This window comes from Mixophyes fleayi, chromosome 2, assembly GCF_038048845.1.
Source record: "Mixophyes fleayi isolate aMixFle1 chromosome 2, aMixFle1.hap1, whole genome shotgun sequence".
NCBI lineage: Eukaryota > Metazoa > Chordata > Amphibia > Anura > Limnodynastidae > Mixophyes > Mixophyes fleayi.
Window position 1 is genome coordinate 340,283,819 of NC_134403.1, and position 25,049 is coordinate 340,308,867.

General features: G+C 37.0%; 1 protein-coding gene and 1 long non-coding RNA gene across 4 annotated transcripts in view; one reads left to right on the top strand and one right to left on the bottom strand.

The window, feature by feature from the left end:
- EPHA3 (EPH receptor A3) overlaps positions 1 to 15,412 on the bottom strand; it is a 293,753-nt gene extending 278,341 nt beyond the window's left edge. For both annotated transcript variants that reach the window (XM_075197046.1, XM_075197045.1), the window contains exon 1: positions 15,220 to 15,412. In XM_075197046.1, the coding sequence (XP_075053147.1) occupies positions 15,220 to 15,310 (91 nt within the window). In that variant the 5' untranslated portion in view covers positions 15,311 to 15,412. The remainder of the gene's footprint in view (positions 1 to 15,219) is intronic.
- LOC142139443 (uncharacterized) overlaps positions 1 to 25,049 on the top strand; it is a 95,648-nt gene that overhangs the window by 4,791 nt on the left and 65,808 nt on the right. Inside the window, exon 2 of one of the 2 annotated variants that reach the window (XR_012688202.1) lies at positions 6,667 to 6,754. This is a non-coding gene — a long non-coding RNA (uncharacterized LOC142139443). Of the gene's footprint in view, positions 1 to 6,666; positions 7,016 to 25,049 lie in introns of those variants that run through there. The other variant, XR_012688201.1, reaches the window with a different exon arrangement.

A 25,049-nucleotide genomic window follows, 5' to 3' on the forward strand; every position in this document is an offset into this window, starting at 1 on the left:
GTTAAAGTATCCCTTTGCTTCTGCCAAAACTTTGTTTTTGTCTACAGCCTATGCCTTTTAGTGTAAGTTATGGTCGTGTCTTCTATCATAACTAGAAGGAAAGTGATTAAGTCTGGGGTACAGAGGACACCTCTGTATGTGCTGGGGGAATTGTGTCCTTCTCACATTCTATTTTATAATTGGTGGAAGTCCGTCCCATGAAACCTCACACTGTTTTCATCTTATGTTTTATTTTACTTATCCTTGATTTTCTTATTGGGTGAGGGGTAAGCTGTAGGTGGTCCTGATGTGAATGGGACTCACCATCACACTAGATGTGATATAAGAATTCACCCACTACCTGTGTGACCAATCAGAAGCCAGTGGTACATGCTTTCCCAACACTCCAAGTGTGACAGTGAATGTTACAATCAGATTTCTGGCTCAGGAGGATGGAGAACGAGGATAAGAACTTGGCTATTCATCCACCTGCCAAGGTCTTATCTTCGCTCGACACCCTTTGGCTGCTTTGTTCTTCCACTACTGGGCCTACTACCATTATTGCCATGAGCATTTTATTAGCATCACTGGCAACTAATGGGCATCTTATTGGTTATCACTACTGCCAATGTGTATCTAACTGGGCTTAGCTTTGTGGTCAGGCATCTTGCTGGCTATTATGGCTACTAATAGGCATCTTACTGGAAATTAGTGATACTAATGGACACCTTATATGACATTACTTTTACTAGTTGTCATCTTATTATGCATTACTGTTTAATACTGATGGGTATATATTAGGGCATGATTGCTATTCCTAATCCTCTGTTATACTGGACATGATTTTACATAATTTATTAGGTAAATTAATCCATAGACATCAGATATGATTTAATTCACAGAGGAAAGTGTGTGAGAATATTCCAAACATTCTGAACATTATTCCAAAACAGAAGTCTTTAGATATTGAAAAATCATTTGATATTCACTGTTATAGCCATAATGGGCATTACAAAATTCTTCACACATGCTATCAACACATGATACTCAATTTCCTTAAATTTTTAAAAGCTCCCTGGACTGGTAACATTCAGATATGCATATCTATCTATCAATCTATCTATATTACAAAAGGTCATATTGTTACCGACATTTTATATGTTGGCGATGGAGCAGTTGGTCAGACATTTACAATAAAAACTGAATATATCCTGGGCCAGGTTGGATGGCTAAGATTTCATATTAAGTTTGCTTGCGAGCAGTCTAAAGTTTAATTTCACTGATCCACTAAAATCCCTTCCCAAGTCCATGCAAATGATGAGAGAGTTTGGGGAGGCCTCAAGCCCGAAGATTAATGACAAGTTGTAAAAAAAAATTGTAACACCCCTCTTCTGTTTAAAAGTTGCTGATTTCAAATTTTGAAAAACAAAATAAGCGACTGCATTTGGAATACCCCAATCCCAAGGATAACCAGACAGCTAATGTACATAAATAAAAGGCCACCACGTCCAAAATCTACTAGCATATTATAAAGTGGCCCAACCTGGATTAACTATTAGATGGTGCATGCTTGAGACGTATTTCATCATCATCATCATCACAACATTCATTTAAATAGTGTTAGCAGTTTTGCAGCGCTGTACAGAGGATATTAGTCACTCACATCAGTCCCTACTGCACCAGAGCTTACAGTCTAAATTCCCTAGCACACACACACAGACTAGGGTCAATTTTGATAGCATCCAATTAACCTACTAGTATGTTTTTTGGAGTGTGGGAGGAAACTGGAGCACCTGGAGGAAACCCACACAAACACGGGGAGAACATACAAACTCCACACAAATACACATGGGAATTGAACTCACGACCCCAGCGCAGTAAGGCTGAAGTATTAACCACTGAGCCACCATGATGCCTAGGTACTTGCTATTTATAAAAGAAAAAAATACCTTCAATATGGGATTGCTGCTTTAAGTGAAAAGTGCATTTAATAATGATAAATGAAATAATGGCAATTAATTGACATTAACTGGATCTTCATTTGGCAGTCAATTATGGATCCTCAGGACTCTATCACTACTATATACTCAAGATTCTACTGTGGTCATAGTTCAAAGTATGATACAAATCCTCCTTACCACCTACATTCCTTTTCCCCATTCCTATCGTACTTTTAAATCATGAAACTTTCTTTTCATTGTTTTTTGACCATATTACTCAGGGTTAAACACATTCATGTGTTCTGCTCTATTGTGACCCTGCCTGGCAACTTAATTGAGCCAATTAGCCTTTTCATCTTATACCACCAGCATGTACAATAATTACATAAAAACAGTTTTTCATAAGACTTTCAACTATTTAAATTTGGGCTAAAAAAAAAAAAATCTATTTCAGAATATTGATAGAGAGAAATCCCTCAAATAAATATATTGCCTAAAAACAAAGCCACATAACATTTAATCTTTAAATAAAAAATAAAATAACAAAATGACATGTTTTAATAATAGATGGGAGACAAACTTGGCATGTTTCCCAATGTGTCATATTTTGGCTTTTTTGATAGTCTAAAATTGATTAGTTGAGTGGAATGCTGGAAACGTGCTCATAGAGATCATTAATAAACATACAGCCTCATATGGATACTAATATTTGGAAGAGTTTATGGAGCTGATGAATATTGTTCTTGCAGCTCCGCTTGTGTCAGACCTGGAGGAAATGTGGGTAATGGGTCCTGTGTTTCTTCTGGGAGGGCCTGTACATAGCAGGTAAATGGAAGCGACAAGAGAGATTTGAAGTTCTGGCTCAAAAACATAATTGGTTCCATTGATCAAAGCAAAACAAAAAAAGAAAAGAAAATACAATGAATGATCTGAAAAAATAAAAGTATTGGGCCAAAGTCTCAAATTAATAATTGAAACAAAATGTGCAAAGTTAACAACTCATGTCTAGTTATAAACTAACTCTCATTATATATATATATATATATATATTAAAGGCTTAATTTAGTGGGAACTCCACTCCATATTTCTTCATTGAGTAAACTCTATATTTTTTTTTTCCTTGTAGGTTTATTACTTAACCTATTGTCTCCAGGTTGTTTATCTTACCAGGAACAGTTGCAATATTTGTATTCAGTAAATAGTGTTATAGAAGTGTGTTGGGTGCATTTTCTATACCTTTTTGGAGGATTTTTTGCACTTTAATAATCAGTTGTCCTGCAACATTTTTTTTTATAATCCGATCTGTGCCCTGGAAATTCGGATATCACAGAGATGCAAGAACATAATTGTAACACCGAGGCTTTGTAGACATGGGCTTAAAATAAAGCATTCAAAGTGTGTTTAACATGTCTTTAATATGCCTAGAAAGCGCTCTTTGTGGTAATATGTAAGTGAATGTATTCATACACACGCTTTCTGACAAGCGCTTGTTTCACTTTGCATCAGAGTTGCGTTCTTGAGTGTCAATGCCAGGTGCAATATAAGGTTGTTTTATGGTAGCTCCCAATAAGAGCATATTATACTGTACAGCCACATTGGGAACCCTTGATAGCATGCTGTGTATGCTGGGTTCAAACAATTCTAAATATAAGGTATGTTATTGCTTTAAATGTGGTTTCTCGGTGCCCAAGTGTACCGGCTATTTTAGAACGGTTAAAAGGATTTCTAGTGGTTATGGCAGCAGGGGGCTCCTAGGAAATCAGTGCTTGAAGTCCCTGAGGGTAATTGATGACTTTTCGATACTATTTCTCATTTTACGCACAAGAATACTTTTATAAACATAGCTTTACGTGTCTAAATCTGCTGTGTATCTACAAAACCCTTACACAGCAACTCGGTCTCACTTTCTGAGTACCCACTTTATATGCCTGGTCTCGGACATATTATTATTTACATTATAAATCTTATTACAACAATAAGACAGAGAATAAATCTACAAAGAGAACAACTACAGTCGCAGTAGACACAAACATTTACTACAATAATACAAATGGTTTTTTTTTGCTTTTGCTTTGAACAATAATTTTCTATAGAAAATAAGTAACATCGGTATGCCCCATACCTTTAATTCTAACTGTAAACATAAAGTACCTACTGTGAAATTAGTGTCACAGTAAAGATTTAAAAAACAAAGTCAAAGCAGCACATTTAACAAAGAGACATATACAGGCATTTTACGCAAGTACTACAAGCTATAACAAACAAATGTGACAGTAAAGCAGGAAGGAGCTGGGGGCCGCAGGCGGGGGCTCAGAGGGCCGCAGGCGGGGGCTCAGAGGGCCACAGGTGGGGGCTCAGAGGGCCACAGGTGGGGGCTCAGAGGGCCACAGGTGGGGGCTCAGAGGGCCTATTGCCAATCACTGGTTTATAGGCTCCAGTTTTGCTGCTCTTTTATTATTATTTTATTATTATTAATTTTTATTTATAAGGCGCCACTAGGTGTCCGCGGCGCCGTACAGAGACAAACGAAATAACAATACGAGGAGAGACGGCACAGAACAGTAAACAATAATCACAGTAACTCAGTGAGCTCAAGGCACAGCTAGAGGGGCGGGGGAAGGTCAGCCAACAACGGCACCAAGGAGGGAGGGCACGGATTAGAGGGAGACCCCCAGGGGAAGAGGAGGAAGCGAGAGGGGATGGGGGAAGAGGGACCTCAAGGAGTAAGGCTAGGTAGCTGGCGAGCAGAGTAAAAGTGGTGAAGACAGGAGGAGAGAAGAGGAAATAATAATGCTCTTGAAGGGAAATAATAATTTCTTCACTTCTCGGTCACTTCCAAGTAACTAACTGCCTGAGGTCAATAGACTCACTCATAAACTAGCAAGATCTATCATCCTAGAGGACCCCTATTTAGTGTTGTTTAATAAGACAGAGACATATTAGGGTTTTGATCACTGTAAGAAGTATGTAAGATTGTGGGAAACTGCAAAAACGTATTTATTTAATATTTAATATTTATTTAATATTTCCCTGTATACAATTGTACCATCTCCTCACAATCTGAAAACAGCAGCTCCGTCTTTTCAGGTGTTGAATCAGGCAGTTTCCTAATTATGAAACAATATAAAATAATTTGATAAAATGAACCAAAGGAGACAAGGGAAACACTAACAATGTACAAACGTACTGTAACTTATAGCAACCGTTCTGCAACTGGGGATGTGCTCTGTGTGTGTCATTCTGCATTATTCATTCTGACATGTCTCTTGGTTTAAGCCTATGTATGGGTCTTAAAGAGAAATGAGCACTGATTTATAGCCAGGGAATATTTCACTTTCTAGAGATCTTCAGTACAAAATAAATAGGCACCAGTTGTTCTGCAGAAAACACATCCATTTGTTTTATGTTACACTGATGGGTCTGTTGAGGTAAACACTGATATCACCAACACTCATATGTAGAACAGTGCCACCCAGTGGTCAAAGAACCATAACAGACTAATATTATGGTTGAATATTAACCACTTGTTGACAGGCCGCCAGCGGCTCTATAACTCCTTTCGCCTAAATTCTGGCTGCTAACAGCCAAAGAGCCATGTGCAGGAATCTAAAACAATCATACTTCCACATTCAGTGGAGGAGGAATTCCTAGGGATATATTTACTAAACTGCGAGTTTGAAAAAGCGGAGAAGTTGCCTATAGCAACCAGATTCTAGCTGTCATTTTGTAGAACGCACTAAATAAATGACAGCTAGAATCTGATTGGTTGCTAGGCAACATCTCCACTTTTCCAAACCCGCAGATTAGTAAATCTAGCCCCTAGTGTGTTCGGGGCCCTCATGGTAATAAGAGGGGAGGTGGAGATTAGATTTTCCTTGTTCCTAAAACTTATATTTAGTGACAGATTGCTCTACATTACACTCAATGAGAATGAGAACGCTTACGCAGCACATAACACTGTGATGCTAGGCTTGGTCCTATACAACTTTTCCCAAGACCTTGCACACATAGGTACAGTGTACATGCATGCAAATGTAGCATGTCATAATTTTTTTTAAAAAGGAACATAACCAACTGTGCAAGGGTGAACTAGATTATTGCATTTTGGTGTATATTTGGGAAGATGGAAAGAATTATGGAAAACCATATTGTTCCTATTTTTTCATGATTTTCCCCTATAAGGCATATAAATCAATATATTTTCTTACATGCCATCACATAAAAGCCATACCGGAATAAAAAGATGACACTGGCAGTTAGCCAAAATATTAACAATGGTCTGGTGACAACGGGGCAAAAGTCCACCAAACATAAAGGAGTTAATATAGTTACTAACCTTTGAACAAAACATTTGACACATTATGGAACTCTATATTAATCATGAAAGGGTATACAAAATACATTGCCAAAATAAGTACATTTTCACCATAATATCCCTTAAGGAGGTAGCAAAGGTTAAAACATACTTTGTACCTGTCAGTGCAACTGCATTTGATAAATGGAAATAAAGAACACTGATATTCAGCAGTTTAAAATAAATCTTTCCATTATGTATGCGCAACTCAGGCTACATTCCCATTAGATAACCATTAAACCTAAAATACAAGTTTCTCTATGTCAAAGCTCTACAAATGGCACGTTCAAATGTATACGTATTTGTATGTGTCCTTACCTTGACGAAAGATGTTTGATATTCTATTTACCTTTGTTGCGCAGCTGAGTACAAATTACTATTATCTGTTTTCAGGGATTTTCTGTAAAAAGTGGAGCGATGCATCTAAATGCGCTATACTGTCGGAGTGGAAATGGAACATTACAATGCCCATCAAGACAAGGTTACTGAATTAAATTATAAAATAATGTTTTGTATTCTAAGTACACATCATTACATGTTAACGCAAAAGAATATGATACATGGTAAGAACTGCATCCACCATGCAGGAAATTAAGAATTTTATTGTGTGTGTTGTCAGTATTGGAAATAAGGACATTTCCGGGGATAAATCTACAAGTCCTGGAACAGTCCATTCGAATTTAGGACCTATGGTAACTAAAAAGGTCTACTGTGTATAAAAATAAAATATGTATTTTTTGAGTGTGAGAATGTTGTTAGAAGATTTTTTTTAGAGACTATTTGTTTTAGTTGTATTTTTAAATAAAACACACAAAAAAATGTTCTTTATTGGTTTTCGGAATGCAGGAAAAACTACTAGGGCGCTTTTTAATAACATATCTACATATACTGAACATGTAAATGATTATGCCTTTTGTATGGCACTAATGCTTGCATCATGGTAACTATTGATATTTATGTGTTAGGCTTACTCTATAGTACATTAAAGTTTAAAAACATATTTCGAGGAACAAGGTGGGTTATTAAGAAATACAAATCCTCTATTTAATAATTTAACACGATTTCAGTGGCACAAATAGTTTAAAACCCCCTAGGTATTTAGACACGGTCAATTGCATTATGGATCATACTGGGCCAGTGGAAGCAAATCACTGATGAATTATTAAACAAAAATATGTTGTTCCTCCAGATATCCCCTATTTAGATGGTATTTATTATAAATAATAGTTCTTGTTGGAAGAAATATTCTTTGTTCTATCCCACACAAAAAATGGACTTTTGCGGACGATGCACTTTTAACCCCGCAACAAAGCTCTACTCACATTGTATTAATCTGTCCCTCTGGTAAATGTTATTGCTTCAGTTAGGTCTAAATTTCCCATTTTGTGCAGGATAATACTGAGGTTGGAGCACTATACACTGTAATATTCTCCCCAGCATTTATACATTACTGCGCTGGTGTCAAGCTGCCGGGTATGTTATGCTACAACCAAAAAACTCAACTACCAGATGTGAATGATTGCAAAAAATAAATCCTTTTGAAACTGAATGAAGACAGTTCTGGAATTTGGTAAGACTTTTTTTTTTTGAATGTTGCCAAATTCTACGTCATAGCAATAGCAATATGTGCAGTAGGATTAGGAAACCACCCGACAAATATATTCTGCCTTACTCCCCGCAGTCACACCCAAATCATTTCTGCACCATGATATGGCTGGGTTCATCATATACTGGAGTGAGTCAGGGACATAATTACGACAGCATTGTTTAGAGTGGACAGTATAGCAAACAGTTTATATTAAATATTGATTTACTTTTTTTCCATTTTTAAAATTATTTTTATGCTATTCGCAATGCTTAGGACAATATCAGCTGTAAATACATTCCCGATTGTGTGATTCCCTCCTGTGTCCGATCATTTGCTGCCTCACGGTCAGCAGTCCTTGTGGATCATTACATACTTCCCAATATGTGTCTCCAGCAGTGGGATATGGGGCGTGACCATGGCACGATGGGGGGAGTGGCCACATCATGATGGGGAGTGGTCAGCCCCCCCTGGCTGCCCATTAGAGACCTCCCTTCCGCCAACATTCCCAACCGCGGGACAATCATGTCTTCGGGCGGGACAGAGCCCTAAAATTGCGACTGTCCCGCTGAAATCGAGACAGTTGGGAGGACAGTCATTAATAACACCCACTGCTTTATATGTATAGAGGCACTATAAGTTTGACTTTAAAATTAGACATTCACGGCAAATTGGCTTTAGCGTTTATAGTCAAAAAATTAATGTAAGCGGATGGACCTGTACGCATACACTTTGGAACAAGTTGCTTTGCATTAATTTCAACATTGGCGACATCTTTCACCAGTTTTATCGCTTGGTACCAAACAATAGCACTAGTGAAAGCTGTCGGCAGCGGGTAAAGGGAGGGGGGTTGTCTCTGGCTGGTATCACACACCATGCCGCTGTTCCGGGTCATTGATAGGCTGTTAACACGTCAAGCTCATTGATGACATCACCAGAGCGCCTTCTTCACAGCCAATCAGTAACAATGAAGAACAGCCTGGAGTCTGATAGCAGCCAGAGACATCCCCTCCTCTAACCATTGCTTGTTTACTAGGTTAAAATCAGTGGGGTAGAGGGAAGAATAAGTAAGGGGTGGATTTTTCCTTTTGTCTGGACACTCCCGGGAGGCAGTAAGAGAAACTGACCTGTAAACATAAAGTAATTGCACTAGTACAGATAGGTAGCAGGGTGTAACAGACATGTATGGGAGCACTCATTAAGTACAAGGTTTTGTTTTTACTTGTACATAGTTTTGTATTGTGCCTCTGTATAGACTACAAGTAAACTTAGGGGGTCTGTATCTGCCTCAGCTTTGCCTGCTCTGTGACATATTATTACACCTCATATGACATCAGACCCATGCCCACAAATCACCTATACAGTTATATAGTGAGAGAAGGATCACACTGGAATATAAAACTGGTAGGTGGGATTTGGGAGGAAATCAGGGAATAATGGAACACAGACAAAAACAATGGCTCTGTATGCAATGTAAAGCCAGCTAGCTGAGTTAGCTCAACTTCTTAAAACCTAGGAAAATGACTGCAGTAGAAAAATCACTATATATTCTCCTATTAATGCTTAAAATAGACAGATGGAAATGTAAAAAAACAGGGTTAGTGTTCTTATAAAGACGAGTCTATCTTCTGAGCTCTGAACATATTTCATGCCTGTTGCATCAGCAATACTTCCGAAATTATAATATATTTTCAGCTATGACAAATAGCTTTGGAAATACATAATATATATACACACACATATATATAATATACATATATATATATATATATATATATATATATATATATAATTAAATCTGGCACTTACTGAATCCCTAATTATTGCAAGTCAGGCTTAATATACTGTATATTATTTACCAACACATCCTATCTTCAAAAAACCCCAATAGACCCAGAAATTGACTTGATAGGATAAACAGAAAGGAATAATAAACTTGATGCATGTGTTCAATTACATGTAATATTAGTAAATATAATAGCATAACACAGTTTACTTTCTACATGATCTTACGTTTGTCACTACACTATGAAAACTATTTAAGAAAACATAATAAATAAAATATATTTTATTAGATTCACACTGTAATTACATAAAAAAAAAGTGCTAATTCTGGAGCCCAATATAAGTTTTCCGGTTACAACACTTATAGTGTAAAAACACCAAAATCCCTATTATTAGAATTATTACTATAATTACTGTACATACTGGCCAGTGGATAAAGTTGAATGTTGAAAAGATTAGAGCCTTGTACACACGGGCAATATTTTACAGTCTTTAACAGGTGTTTTTAAAGCCTATTAAACATACTTTAATGCTAATAGCCCACAAAATAATGTAAGTGAATTAACCTGTACACACAATTTATGAGAGGTGTTCGCTTTGCGTCAATTTCTATATCGCCTGCAGTGTTCAGTCGCATTAACACTTGGTACAATATAATGGAGTTGAATGGGAAGCTCATTAAGTACATAGAGCACTGTGGTGCATGGAAGCTTTGAGACATGTTAATGAACACTTCTAACACTGTGTATAGAGCAAGGTCTCCTCCATTCTGTAACTAGTGTTGTTTTTGAAGGCTTGTATGTCCAAAGGTACACAGAGGATGTCTATAGTACTACAGTGTATATTTGTATAAACAAAGTATCTTTTTTTTTTATAATATCTTGGCCATGTTCATTTTTGTATACATTAACTCCCTTAGAGTTTTAGGATAAAAGTGAAATGGTAGCAAGACAAAACAGTGATCTGCCATGGGAAGGATTCAGGACGTATGTTCTATAATACTCAATTTAAGTGCACAGTAACTTTTAAACACACCCGTCCCCTATCTGCTATTGAGTGGATAGTACCCTAGCTAAATATAGTTTATAAAATACAGTATCTTACCAAAAAAGGCATATGAGTGGCGTTTGTCTGTAACTGATATCTAGTGTAAGTAACCAAATATTTCTGAGATATACATCACCCCGACAGGAGATAAAATAAGCACTGACCAATAAGTGCATACATTAAAACGTCTGTAATAACAGGAAAATCAGACGTCCCATATTTACTGTTTCCTTTCCAGAAACATAAAACGCTACAACGTTAGTTACTAATTCTCTCTGTAACAAGCTGGTAAATCTACGTGATTCTACCCAGCCCAGCCATTCATAAAGCAAAGGCTTTTATGGTCTCTGAAAGTAATGTGCTTGCAATGTTAATAAAAACAATAACTGTCTATCTTTATCTTCTCCTCTCCAGTGTTTATTCAGGTCCCCATCTAAGTCCTTTATCGTATGCTCTCAGTATAACAACATTCTGTGGCCTGTAAGTGCAGATTGTCATCTAGTACTGTCCTCTGCTTTCCTGGGATAGGGTCTAGTAAACAGACATTTACATCTGTGCATCCCTGGGCTACATTGAGACTTCTTTCATTGTGACTTGTTTTTTTTTTTCCATTTTATAATCATTACTTAGTCTATACCATTTGGAAATAATTAAGACTAAAGGAGATCTGAAAGACAAATGAGGACTTAATAATGCAATGATAATGGTGACTGTTCACTTGCGTTATTGTGGAATGACAATTAGTAAGTGTGCATAGGGGATGTTTCAATGTTTTCAGGGCAAGTGTAGAAATGCTAAATTAGACACAGTTTATTCTGGAAAGCAGAATTTTTTTTTTTTATTTCATTATTTCAAGTGCTGTCTTCTCAAAACTTAAAATCACTGTGTTCAGATAGCTGCGAAAACAGATGTTGCAATTATTTAGCTGTGATCGCTTAAGCACACAAGACAATGAGATGCGCCCCATGCATTTCTTAGACCTCTTCACTGTAGTGAATTTAATGAGTATTGCGCAATCAATCACTTTGTAAGGTGAAATTAAATTTAACATAAAAATCACAAAAAATATTCTGCAGCATATTTATGCAAAACAATAACATATTCTCATTAATATTTTTTTTCTAATAGACTAATAGGGTCATTATTTTTTTAAAAAAATACTATTTAATGCATTTTTTTTTTCATCCCTCCCTATGTTTTCTGCATTCACAATCAAAATATTATTGAAACAATCCAAACTGTCACTAAAGCTTAAATACATTTACTGATAATCCTGTTAATGACCAAGGTCAAAAGTTAACTGTTAAAGTCTATAAACCAGGGGAATTCAATGTGTGCCCTTAAGCATACAAAACACCAGCAAAATAAAGACACTTTTAGTGCGATTTACAATGCTCCTATGGGATTGGGAACAACGTCTTTATTAAATACTAGATTACTTTTTCTTGCTACCCTTTCCTGTGGTTTCTCATGTACCTGCTCAAAAGTTTTGCTTTCGCTTCCCATCAGGACTAATACTGATGAACACAACTCCTACACTGTGGCATAATGTCTCTATTAAAGAAGCTAATTAGGACTTATTATTATGACTTACTGCAGATGTCTCTTTTTAGTCATATCGTAACATTTGCAGCCATAACATGAATAAATGTTTAACACTTTACTGAGCAGCTCTAGAACCGTCTGGTGCACAAAGGGTTATGTTTTTGCTTTACAATAAGTGGATGGTGTGGTCTGCTTAACTCCCAGTGTTAAGTAAGGGCAGAACTACTACAAACAGACTTTATATGTATCTGCTCTTCCTCAATTTAAGATATATATATATATATATATATATATATATATATATATATATATATATATTTACATCCCAACTGTAGACAACGTTCTAAATCATAATACTGAAAATCACCAAGTCAAATTACAGAGAGCACAGTGATGCTATTATTGGCAGCGAAGCGATAACTTTAAATTACACCCAAACAAAATAAAAAAAAAAATCAACAATGACAAAGCAGTCCAGAGGACATAAGTAACACGTCAATTTACTACCTAACTAATTGGTTATTCAGGAAAACAACCTGGAGAATAAAAAGGGTGACGTGTATTTTTTTTTTTAAGTCTAGAAAACAGCACTGAGGTCCATCTGTTCTGACAGCAATTGCAATTTATTGGGAGCATGCTATGCCCGCAGTCATGTTAGAGAGTTGCTTTCAATTCCCCTTTAGTTACCAATTCAGTGTAAATGGAATAGACATGATTAAATTCTTGCCACTTTGTTCAGTGGTGAAAAATAGGACAGACGTGTAGGAGATGGAAATTGAAAATTCACACTTTGCTCAGTTCACACTGGATTAAGGCTATGGGAGTTTTTTTTGTTTTTTTTTAAGATGACACTAATAAATGACAACTTAATATACAACGCTAGTAAACTATTAAACACTCATAAACGTGACATAATATGAAATGAGAAAGAATTGTGAACAGTCTATTGTTTACATCCATTTGCTGAATGGGAGGGTACATATTATACTATATAAAGCGTACCAAAGGAAATATACATTGTAGTTTTATATTTCAGGCCACTATAGGACACAAACAACTGACTAATTCGCAATCACCATAACAAGATGTTATCAGAAACATTAGGCAATGCCAACTTTAAGAATATCTTCAAATATTACAATATAGGTTAGGCTGGCTGACCTTGCCCAAATTATTATGCCATGGCCCCTACAATAATGACAGATTCTACATAATTCATAAGGTGTTATATAGACATATATGTTTGCTAACTTATGGGAAATATAAATGATTATAGATAATATAATGTGTATATGGTCAAGCAGATGGAATCATGATATATTACATCTACTAAGTTGTTACTTTAACTGTTGTATTGCTGGAGGGGCCCCCATGATGCATTCTTTTTGTACCAGGCAAGTCACACAATCTAAGACATTAATCACATTTTACTCTAAATTTTTGGCATATAGCTACAGAGTGGGAATCAGCTCCAAAACCTGCAAAGTTCCATTAACATTCCCAAACAAAAAAAAAATAAAAAAAAAATGATTCCAGTTATAGGACCACGCAGCTCAGCAAGTTGAAAGGTGAAAAGTCTGTTTAGGATTTCCTGCAGAAAATTTTCTCCACGAACCATTCGTCACGAGCGTTTATGAAAAACGTAACATAACTAGCTAATAAAAGGCAAACATTTGACATTTTGCCTTACTTTTATCACTTGCTAACAGAGCTGCATACTGTATCACAGAAGGGTACAATTCACAAAGGAGTAATAGCTTAACTTAATTATAAAGGATTTACTCCTTCTACAGAGTTTGTCCCATAAATTCCGCTGTTGCAGATAAAGCTTCACACATTGGGAGCTGCCACGTTTATTTGTACTGTGTCCTGCATTGCTAGATTTTAATATTTGTAAGCAGCAGGACCCCTGATTACGGATAAAAGACCTACAAGAGACTACAAGAAGAGCCAGCTAAACGCTGATTAAATTATTTTTAAACTTATCATAAATTAAAAGTGTTTCAATGTATGTTTATGACTGAATGAATATGCATAGTGCTCAAGTCAAGAGTATATTGTGTCTTTAAAGCAATAAAGCAATAATATATATGATCTAGGTAGTTAAATAGCATAAATATTTATATATAGCATGTTATTACATACAGTATGCTGGTACAACTACACTAATATATATATATATATATATATATATATATATATATATATATATATATACACACACACATGATACACAACCTTTGTTTTAGTAAAGATAACAATAATACAACACTGCTAATTATGAATATTTCTGACACTTTATAATATGTCAGATAGATAGGTTGATAGATAAATAGTGCATGCCCTTTTCTTTTAAAAACAAATGAATAGATGAAAATATAAAACTATGTTTGTACTTACTTATACTTTACCACTTGTTATTAAACTGTTCAATGCAGAACTATTGTGAGCTAATTTGCAAACCTAACCTTTAAAGAAGAAATAAATCAATATTTAAGACCCTAATATACAATGTCACAAACGTTAAACAAAGTTAAGAAAATAAGTTCCCGGACTGTACGATGTCCATCACTATATTATACACAACCCGGGGGTCACAAACTCAGCCCAATTACTATGGAAAGAAAAGCATCAAGTGAAACCACTACTTATAGTGGATGAACAGGAATTCGCCAATATTATACATAAATCGAAGCACTTAACCCTTAAAATCCCACGAAAGGGAAAAGCCCCGGCATGCATGTACATAGACCACTTGGTTTTGCCTTTAAAAGCGTTTAAAGCATTGTCACATTTGCAACAAAATTAAACATCACAGACATTTAACTAAGTCCTGAGATGTGCAAGGTCCAACGTGACCGAGATGATGATCTGGGGAACGATGGACATCCTGGATCACCTTAAGGAGCAGAGAAGAGGCAGAAAAAGTGCCTCTCTTCATATGCCAGTGGAAAAATGCGATTTTGTGCCTGGATTGCTCTTACCTTCGTTAGAAGGGTGAGGGGTCACTTCTCCTGAGCAGCTGAGAGAGAGACAAGACAGGAGGCAGAGGATGGAGCACAACTGACAATCCATTCTGTGCGAGTACAAGGTACTGAAAGGCGCATATCTCCAGCAAGCGTGCTACTGATTTGACTGCAGCTCTGATCGCTGGACAAGTTACCATGCTCGCCTTGCAGGCTGATGTCAAGTTTGACACTGGAGATAAGGAGGAGTCTGCTTCTTGCCTGCTGCTCCAGCCCTCTCCTTCCCTGGGTCCTAGAAATATCATATTCTGTAGTGCCAGCTTGTAAAAACTACTGCCAGGGTGTTGAAAAAGAGTGAGATTACTTCACCTGTTCACTGGAATGAGGAAATTAAATTAACATTTTATGACTGTATTGCCTTGCAATGGTACAACTTAATTTATTCACTGTTGTAACAATAGGACACAGTGGTCCCTTATAAAGAAGTATTTCTCTGTAAGCATTGTCTGAGTACTGACCATCTAGCTGATAGGTAGTCTAGCAGGCATAACATTAACTACATATAAACTGTCTATATATATATATATATATATATATATATATATATATATATATATATATATATATATACACACACATATATATATATATATATATATATATATATATATATATATAAATATATAGAGCATCATGTAGAGTCGGACGGAAATCCAACCCGTGTGCAAAAAACACTTATGACCAAGGATCCGTCTCAGTTTGCACTCGGACGGAGACAGATCCTCGCCTTGCACCTCTCTGTGCTTAGGGCGGTGGAACGGGGAGATAGTGGGTGAGCCTACCAATGTAAAGACATGCTATTATGCCATGCTGAGTTGTAAGCAGTCACAGATAGATCTCTCAGAGACGTATATTTTGCGGGTACTTTCTGCTGGTGCAACAGACCTTACTGTGTTAAAAAAAAAAAGAAGTAAAAAAATTAAAAACTTTTAAAAAAAGGTGTGCACCCCCTCCCAAACTACTTAACCAACCCTAGTGCTGCTTGGGGAGCACAATTATTATTTTTTTTTTACATGCATGGATTTATTCATTTATCTGCTTTACAGGGCCGCTGTGACTGATACACTTAAGTGTATCTTGCACACCGACCCATAAACCAGATAAAGAGGTGTGTATGTGCAATTTGCATAGTACTCTGAGTCGCACAGATCTAAAGATTCCTGCTACTTGGAATACTGTGTAAATTATGGAATGCAATTTACACATACAATTTCAGTGTAAATTGCACCCAACTCTACATCAGGCCCATAATAGTCAAAGTGGGGGTGTATACGACGGTATACCATACCTCCACTACTCCTGCTGCCTTCATTGTAAAATGATCACATTTATTTCACTTACACTCCCTTTACATTTTTCATGCCGCCATTTCTAAATTTCCACTTCGGCCACTGTATATATATTTACATATATAAATATGATACCATAGTGCCATATCTCTGATTCCAACTGGGGGAATCTAGACTGTAAGCTACAGTGGGACAGGGGCTGATGTGAGTTAATAAATATTCTCTGTACATTGCTGTGTTATATGGTGCTGCTATATAAATAAACAATAAAGAATAATAATAATACATTATATATAAATAAATATATCTATATATGTATATGCATCACAGCAACATAATAATAGACTAATATTATTGTGGGCAGTGATGAATTTTTGATGGTGAAATTTTACACCCTTATTCTATTCTTGCTGTTTGTCTTCTCAGAGTCAGACAAGATTAAATACAGGAGATACATTGCAAACTTTTCAGCCTTATTCACACTGCTGCTGACATGTAGTCAGTTCCTTTGCTTAGCTTGATTAGTGTCCTATTTGACATAGATGTGGTGGACAAAATTAGACTGAATTAGACAGACATTTATCCATACGTGGAACCACAGGCGGAACTAGAGAGTTATGGGCCCCGGTGCAGGTAGGCGGGAAGGAGGGACCCAGGGCCCCCAGCCCTCTCCATCTGCATGCAGTAGGCCCCATTAACTCCATGGGCCCCGATGCACAGCACCTGCTGCACCAATGGTCATTCTGCCACTGCGTGAAACCTACTTACTATCCCATTCCTGCTTGTACTTTTATTGATCCATTATAAACTTTGAGCATGTGAGTGATAATGATCCAAATGAATCCAGGGTGGTTTCTATTGTGACCAGTGATTCAGGTCACTCAAGTAAGTGTAACATGAGCCCAAATGTTCTGCCCCTTTAGGTAACCAGTACACCTATAAGGTCTATATATTACTTTGCATTATAATAAAGGCAATTTAACTATGTTGCTGCCTTTTCAGTTACATAATTAATTGCTGAGGGGTCATTTATGAAGTGTAAAAGTCAACTGCAGTGAAAAAGCAGCATTGGACTATCTGCTCACCTCAAAATGCCCACCTAGACTTTTGCCGAGGAGCATGGGTTTATAGAGCAAGATGCTGAATTTTTCAGGGGTGCAGAAGTTTGCACGAGCAGAGGGAAGAGTTTGGCAGAAGAGAGTGGAAGCATTCCTGCGGAAAAGCAGTGCAGAAAATAGATTTCCTTTAATACTGAAATGAGATAGAGGGAGAGGGCACAATTATAGGCATGTTACTTGCATCGCAAAATGACTTTAATTTTTATGCCCATTCAGAACTGGTGTCCTTTAGATATTGTTCTATACTATGGCACCTGTTTTGCAGCTCCATATCTATCTATCTATCTATCTATCTATCTATCTATCTATCTATCTAACTACAAATGAAAGAAAATATGTGTTTTTCATGGTCATGCAAATTGTTAATTGGAGAACTGGAATTTATAAGCTCTCACCTTTCCTGCACCGAATGCCAGTGATAGTGTTACACACTAGCCTCCTAGTTCCTGAATTTGTGTTTTATGTGCTTCTGACCTTGCATCAGTAATACCTGGTTATGCATTTGTTTGTTTCCTGGTTCTTGATACCTAGCTTTGCATTTTATAGTCTGCTTGTTCCTGGCTCTGCTTTCACTTGTCTCCTGACTCCTGATATCTGACTTTGCATCTGCATGCTATTCATATAGCATGCAGATGCATGCTATATGAATAGCACCGCTCTACACCAGCGGTGGCCAAACTGTTGCTCTAGAGTCACATGTGGTTCTTTGAGCTTTAAAATGTGGCTCTTGGCCCGGAGCATCAAAGAACTATAGCTGTCCAGGCGCCGATAATAGCATATTGGAAAACATTCAGCTGCTTGACTGAGAGCAGCCACGTCTTGTGATCTCCTCTGAACAATGCAGGAGGTCACAGTGTCACAGACAATCCAATGAGAGAAGGAGGAGAGAGTGTAATGTGCTCTTCCTCCTTCCTCTACGCGGGCAAGTAAGGGGCACGTGAGATCTGATGGCATGTGAAGAAGCTGATGGGCATGTAAGGAGATATGATGGCATTTGGGGAGATCTAATAGAATGTGTAGGTCTGTTGGCATGCGGATAATTTGATGGGCATGTAAGGAGCATGTGGAAAGGTCTGATGGCATGTATGGGGAATTTGGGTAGATCTGATGGCATGTGGGGAGGTTGGTGGACATGTAAGGGCATGTGGGGAGGTCTGATGGCATGTAAGCGGTAGGTGTGGAGGTCTGATGGCATATACAAGGAATGTGGGTATATCTGATGGCATGTGGGGAGGCTGATAGCCATGTAAGGACATGTGAAATGTGGTGGCATGTGGGGAAGCTAATGGGCATTTAAGGGGCATGTGGGAAGGTGTGATGGCATGTAAGGGGCATGTGGTGAAATCCGGTGGCAGATGGGGAGGTCTGATTTGAGTGTGTAGAGGTATAATGTCATGTGGGGGGGGGGTCTGATGATCATTTATCGGACATGAGGTGAGGTCTGATGGCAATTGGTGAGGTCTGATTGGCATGTGGGTATATTTGATGGAATGTGGAGAGGTCTGATGACATATGGAGAGGCTGATGTGCATGTAAGGTGAGTCTGATCGCAATTCGAGAGATCCAATGGGCATGTAAAGAGGGCTGTTGGGCATGTTTGAGGTCTGATGGTTTGTGGATGCAGTAGCAGTGTGAGCTAGTGTGAAGAGACTATAAGTATCCCTTTGAACCCTCCTCCACTGTGCAGTGCAGAGCTGTGCTGACTTTATGATTATTCTGATTATTATTATTATTATTATTATTATTATTATTATTATTATAATAATTATTATTATTATTATTTTGGCACTGTTGGATTTTTTCTTTTTTGCTTTGGTTATATTTTTAATGTATGTGTGTATGGCATGTATGCACATGTTTATACTGGGTTTACATATGCACACACATATAAAAGGTACAGTTGGCTCTTTGCAGTACCTATAGATATTTTTTGGCTCTCGGAGTATTTTTGCTAAACTGCGGGTTTGAAAAAGTGGAGATGTTGTCTATAGCAACCAATCAGATTTTAGCTTTCATTTATTTAGTGCAGTCTACAAAATGACAGCTAAAATCTGATAGGTTGCTATAGGCTTCATTTCCACTTTTTCAAACCCGCAGTTTAGCAAATATACCCCTTGGTCTCTGACTGGTTGGCCACCCCATGCTATACAAAATTTTCCTGTAGTAATTGTCATTTGCTCGTTGTGAAGGGCTTCACAGTCATCGCTGAACTCCTGCATTTTTCCCCATGACAATTATTTATTTTATTTTATTTTAAAAAATATTTTTATTAGGGTGCATGAGAATTTATTTGGAGTATTTTTGATAATACTAGAGATGTATTCCATCTGATATACCAGATTCTGTATATAATTGAGAGTATGGAGGGCGGTCCGGACTTTTCCAATATAGCGCAATCTCCTGTGTTGTGTTATTAATCTTTGTGTGTGTCTGGGGGTACATGGGATATCTCTGGGTAATAATGAGAAAGATAAGGAGTCAGATAACTTTATGATTGTGATGTTTTGATTTAGGTGGTGGACTCCTTTTCACAGAGAACTTATTTTCACACATGGGACAGAGTGTCCTCATTGTTAGAGAGATACCAGCATGAAGAGCAGGTATTTAGGAAAATAGTGTGTAGACTTTTGGGGACGATATACAAGCGGTATATTTTGCGGGTGTTTTCGCTGATCTTAAAGATAAAAGTTGTGGAAAGATACATCGAATATGTTCCCATGCGCCGGGATCGAAGGTTTCTGCCATATCCTCCTCCCATCTGAACTCATTGAAGAGTTTAAGTACATGGTTGTGTTTTAAAATCAATCAATAGAATGTTGATGAAAGGCCTCTGGCGTAGGTTCTTCATGAGCAAATTTACTCTAGAGGGAGGGATGGTGTAAATCAGGATAAGTTAGTTGGACAGTATTATACAGCTATTTAAGCTGCAAGTACTCATATAAACAGGAGATGGGTATATGGAATCTCATTTGGATGCTCTATGTCAGGGGCGCCCCACACACGTGGGTTCCCTGTTATATATGTATATAGTTCAGGCTTTATGATATTGAGACTGGTTGAGGATTTGGATGGGGGGTGGAACACGTTGTTCCATTTTACAATTATTTATTGCCAAAGCTTTCACATTCATTTCAATGGTTCATTTCTATTCATGTACAACTAGGCCCAGAAATATTTGGACAGTGACACAATTTTCATAATTTGACACAATGGATTTGAAGTTAAACAATGGAGATGCAATTAAAGAGCAGACTTTCAGCTTTAGTTCAAGGGGTTGAAAAAAAGAGATTAGGAATTGCAACCATTTGTATACACAGCCCCCTGTTTTCAGGGGCTCAAATGTAATTGAACAAATGAACATAATCATAAATAAAGTGTTTATTTTTAATACTTTGCCCTGAAACCTTTGCAGACAATGACTGCCTGAAGTCCGGAACCCATGGACATCACCAAATGCTGGGTTTCCTCCTACATTGTGCTTTGCCAGACCACCGTGCCCCCTCAGCCACCATAGGGGGTGGGCAGGGGGGGGGTCTGGCAAAGCACAATTGGGGAGTGTGGACAGATGGCTAAGGGAAAGGATAAGGGACATATGGAAGACACAAGGAAGAGGAGAGGAGAACCAGGAGATACATTAGAGAATTTTAAGAACTTGGGAGATATTAAGGAAAGTTGAGGTAACACAGGAGGCAAGAGGCAGAGGTGGAGGGACAGATGGGAGGAAGGAGATACAGGGCGGATAAACTTACATCATTTCGTATGGTTTATATTATACTATATAGTGTTAAAAGTCATCTAAAATTAATTTCACACTATCAAAATCCCAAAATCTCATTGGGTCCTAGGTGGCCCACCGGCCCCTGCCATTCTCTTTATATTTCCATACTGGCACTAAATTCCCATTTCAACCACTGACTAGTAGGATGTGGAAGTCTTGGAACTCAATGATGTGAACTGTGAATTTTCCTGTAAGAAAATGAAAACAAAAGAAATTAGACAGGCCAAATTCCTTAGTTTTTGAAAACAAACAAATTAGAGAATCCAGAAACTTCAGTCTATAAGCTACCCAAAATGTCATATCTAGAAACTTATTGATTTCAAGTTGACTGAGAATATGTCAGAGTGCAAAATATTCATCAAATCTTTCTCTAGAATAAGGTATTTGGCGCCCCTTTCAGATTTTAAGTGCTTGTAACACTATGGGGTATTTTATATAGACCTTGGGATAAGCCATGGGACCCAGGTACAGAAACTACAGTGGATCATTTACATTTGGTAAAATTTCATCCAAAAATATTTCAGCACTTTAAAACTACCTATAGGGTGATCTGATTAAGCCATATATAATAATAATAATATAAAAGAAAGTCTAGGATGTCCAGGCTACCAGCTCCCAAGGTTGTTATATAATGGACTACTTGATACATGGGCTAGAACTGAGCCAAATAAAATATGACAAACAGTTTTGAATTTTCTTGAAAAGCCACTTACATCGGGATATGGGAGATTCCTGAATAACATGCAGGATTTTGGAGAGTAAAACAATTTTTACTGATGCTAATTCTGACCATCATGCATAGTAGCAATGTAGTTCATGTTCTAATTTTTTCCCATGGATAGCAAGGTAGGTAAAGTCAGATGTAGATTGGGATGGAGAGTCTGATCCCCTCCATCAGACCCTATGAAAGCAGTTAACATTACGCTGTCCCAATTCTTGCTGAAACATGGGTAGCGCTCAAATTCATGGATATACCAGAGAGCCTCTAATAGGGAAGCACCTGCCTATGGAAGATATTGCAAGATATCATCTACAGACTGGTCCTTTCAATCACATTGCCACTAAATAGGCCCCAAGTCATAATTTTGAAAAAGATACAGGTCTATAAAGTTCAACCTTTTATACATTTTAATTGCATTGGTCCAGAGGAGACAAAACAAAACAACCCAATTGCCAATTTAGCTTCACAGCACGCACTCTGATAAATTCCCTGGATCAGTCACCCCAACAATATATTCTACTAATTATAACTAAAGACATAAGGCATCCATTAAATTATGTTAGTGAATTTTCCGTCATCACCTCTTTTGGTTGAGCATTCCGCAACTTAATTACTCTTACAGAAAATAACCCTTTCTGCTGGAGGTAAAACTGTCTATCTTCCACCTGCATTTTATGACCCCTTGGACTCTGTATGGTGTTATACAAATTTGATAATAAGAGATTGTGAGACTGTATGCTGCTTCACAGCTTTCTGTTCACTTGTATCTTCTCTAATTATAAGTATTTTACCAGGAACAAATACATTGAGAGTTACCTCTCGTTTTTAAGTAGGTTGTTCCCAAGTCCTTTTCCACCTCAGTTTTCCCCAATTGTATTCCATTTAATGTGTAAGTAATGTGTAAGTTAGTGAGAAACATGGCAGAGGCTCATATATGGTTTGCCAGGGGTTCCGTGGCTATTGTGCACAGCAATGGTGCCAGTGGGCAACCCTGTGTGATTTTCTGGCCAAGTAGCAGGTGGAAGAAAACCAACAGTTTGCAAACACTCAGTCTTCATAGGACTAGCAACTAATAAAATTAGGGCCAATTCCAAAAGCAGATAGCGCTGTCCAGAGATAAGTCCATTCAGCAGAATGAAATTCTTTGGCTGTATCTAATTATACTACCACACTGGAGTGCATCTGTTTTTACAATACAGACTTCCTATACTCAAGAGAGTAGACTTTCCAGGCAAGAAGCCCATTTGGTCTGAGTTGATGATACATAACATTACTAAGTTAAGACTTGTACGAAAGACATAGAAGCAGGTCCTCTCCTGTCTTCAGAAGCATTACAATAACAGTGTTTTTTTATAGAAGGGGGGAAAATTGAAACTAAAATGAATCACGTAAATGATTAATTTAGAGTCTCATCGTTTTGGCAAAATATTTTTTTAAGTGATCTCTGTCCCTCCAAATAAACTCTTAAATGTACCCTACCACTGGTCACGCCCTTACTTATATCGAAACTAATCTCTGAGACATCAAATTTATATGTTATGGCATATGTGTACAAAGCCTCCTATACACAAAACAGTAACAAATATTATATTTCGTACTATAAATTCTGACTTAAATTATTGTAAAGTTAATTGTGGTCCACACAAACTATAGTACAAATATTCAGTCCATTGAAAACGTCAGCACAAGTACGTCAACCACATGTTATAAAATCTGATAATTGTCAAGCAGTTTTATGGCTTGTTTAAGTTTTAACTAATCCATGGATGTCACATTCATAAATAATATAATTGCTGTCGTTGAACATAACAAATAAATCACTAAAGAATCCATCAATTTCAACAATAAAAAAAAGTAGGAATAGAGATTAACTTGTCACAGCTTTTACAGTATACGTGCAGTAGCCTAACAACTATAGTGAAACCTCAATAAATTACGCAACGCACCAAATCCATTCTTTAGGGTTCATGTGAATACTAAATCCTGTTCCAAAGAATTCTGTTGAATAGGATCGACTTTGAACCTTAATTTCTGTATTCACATTGAATAGATTATATATATATATATATATATATATATATATATATATAATATAAATGTCTAGTGGCGTGTGTTAGTCTATCTGTGTGTGTGTGTAAAATATAAAACCAAGCTGCAGCGCCACCTGCTGGGCGGAGTTATACACTGACCTACTAAATTCTTAGTGTGTGTGGAAAAAAAATATTCAGAAAGGGCTGAAATTTGGTATACTAAGATGTTTTTAATTTGTTAATTTAATTTGTTAATTGTTAAAAGTGTTTATAAAGATTTAAAAAATATATATATATATTTCTTGAAGGAGAAGTGACAGTTGGGAGTGGTTGGTGGTTGCCGGGGGTGACAATGGGGAGTGGTTGGTGGTTGCCGGGGGTGACAGTGGGGAGTGGTTGGTGGTTGAGGCCTGGGTTATGGCCCAAATGCATGACAAGAACCTTTTTAAGACCTTAAGTATCTTGATTTGACTAGAATGTATGAGTATCATGCACGGGTTAACTTGTATATATATATATATGTACATAGTGGCGCTCTCTCTTTATTTTTGGATTTTCTAGACTGACTTTTTTTGCAAAGAAATGTTCTACAGAGAAGAAGCTGCCTACTACATATACGTAATTGAGTATATTTTATATTGCATTTTCACGTTTTCACATATTGGTGTTTCACCGAGCGCCCGTCAGCTTATTCCATTGGCTTATATATACATATATATATATCTATATATATATATATATATAAAATTTACAATATTATTTACAGGTCATACTATCTCTTATTCAGAATTTTATGAAAAGCAGAAAGTAAATATTTGTTGATTTCAAAGATAATGTTGTATATGCTAATAT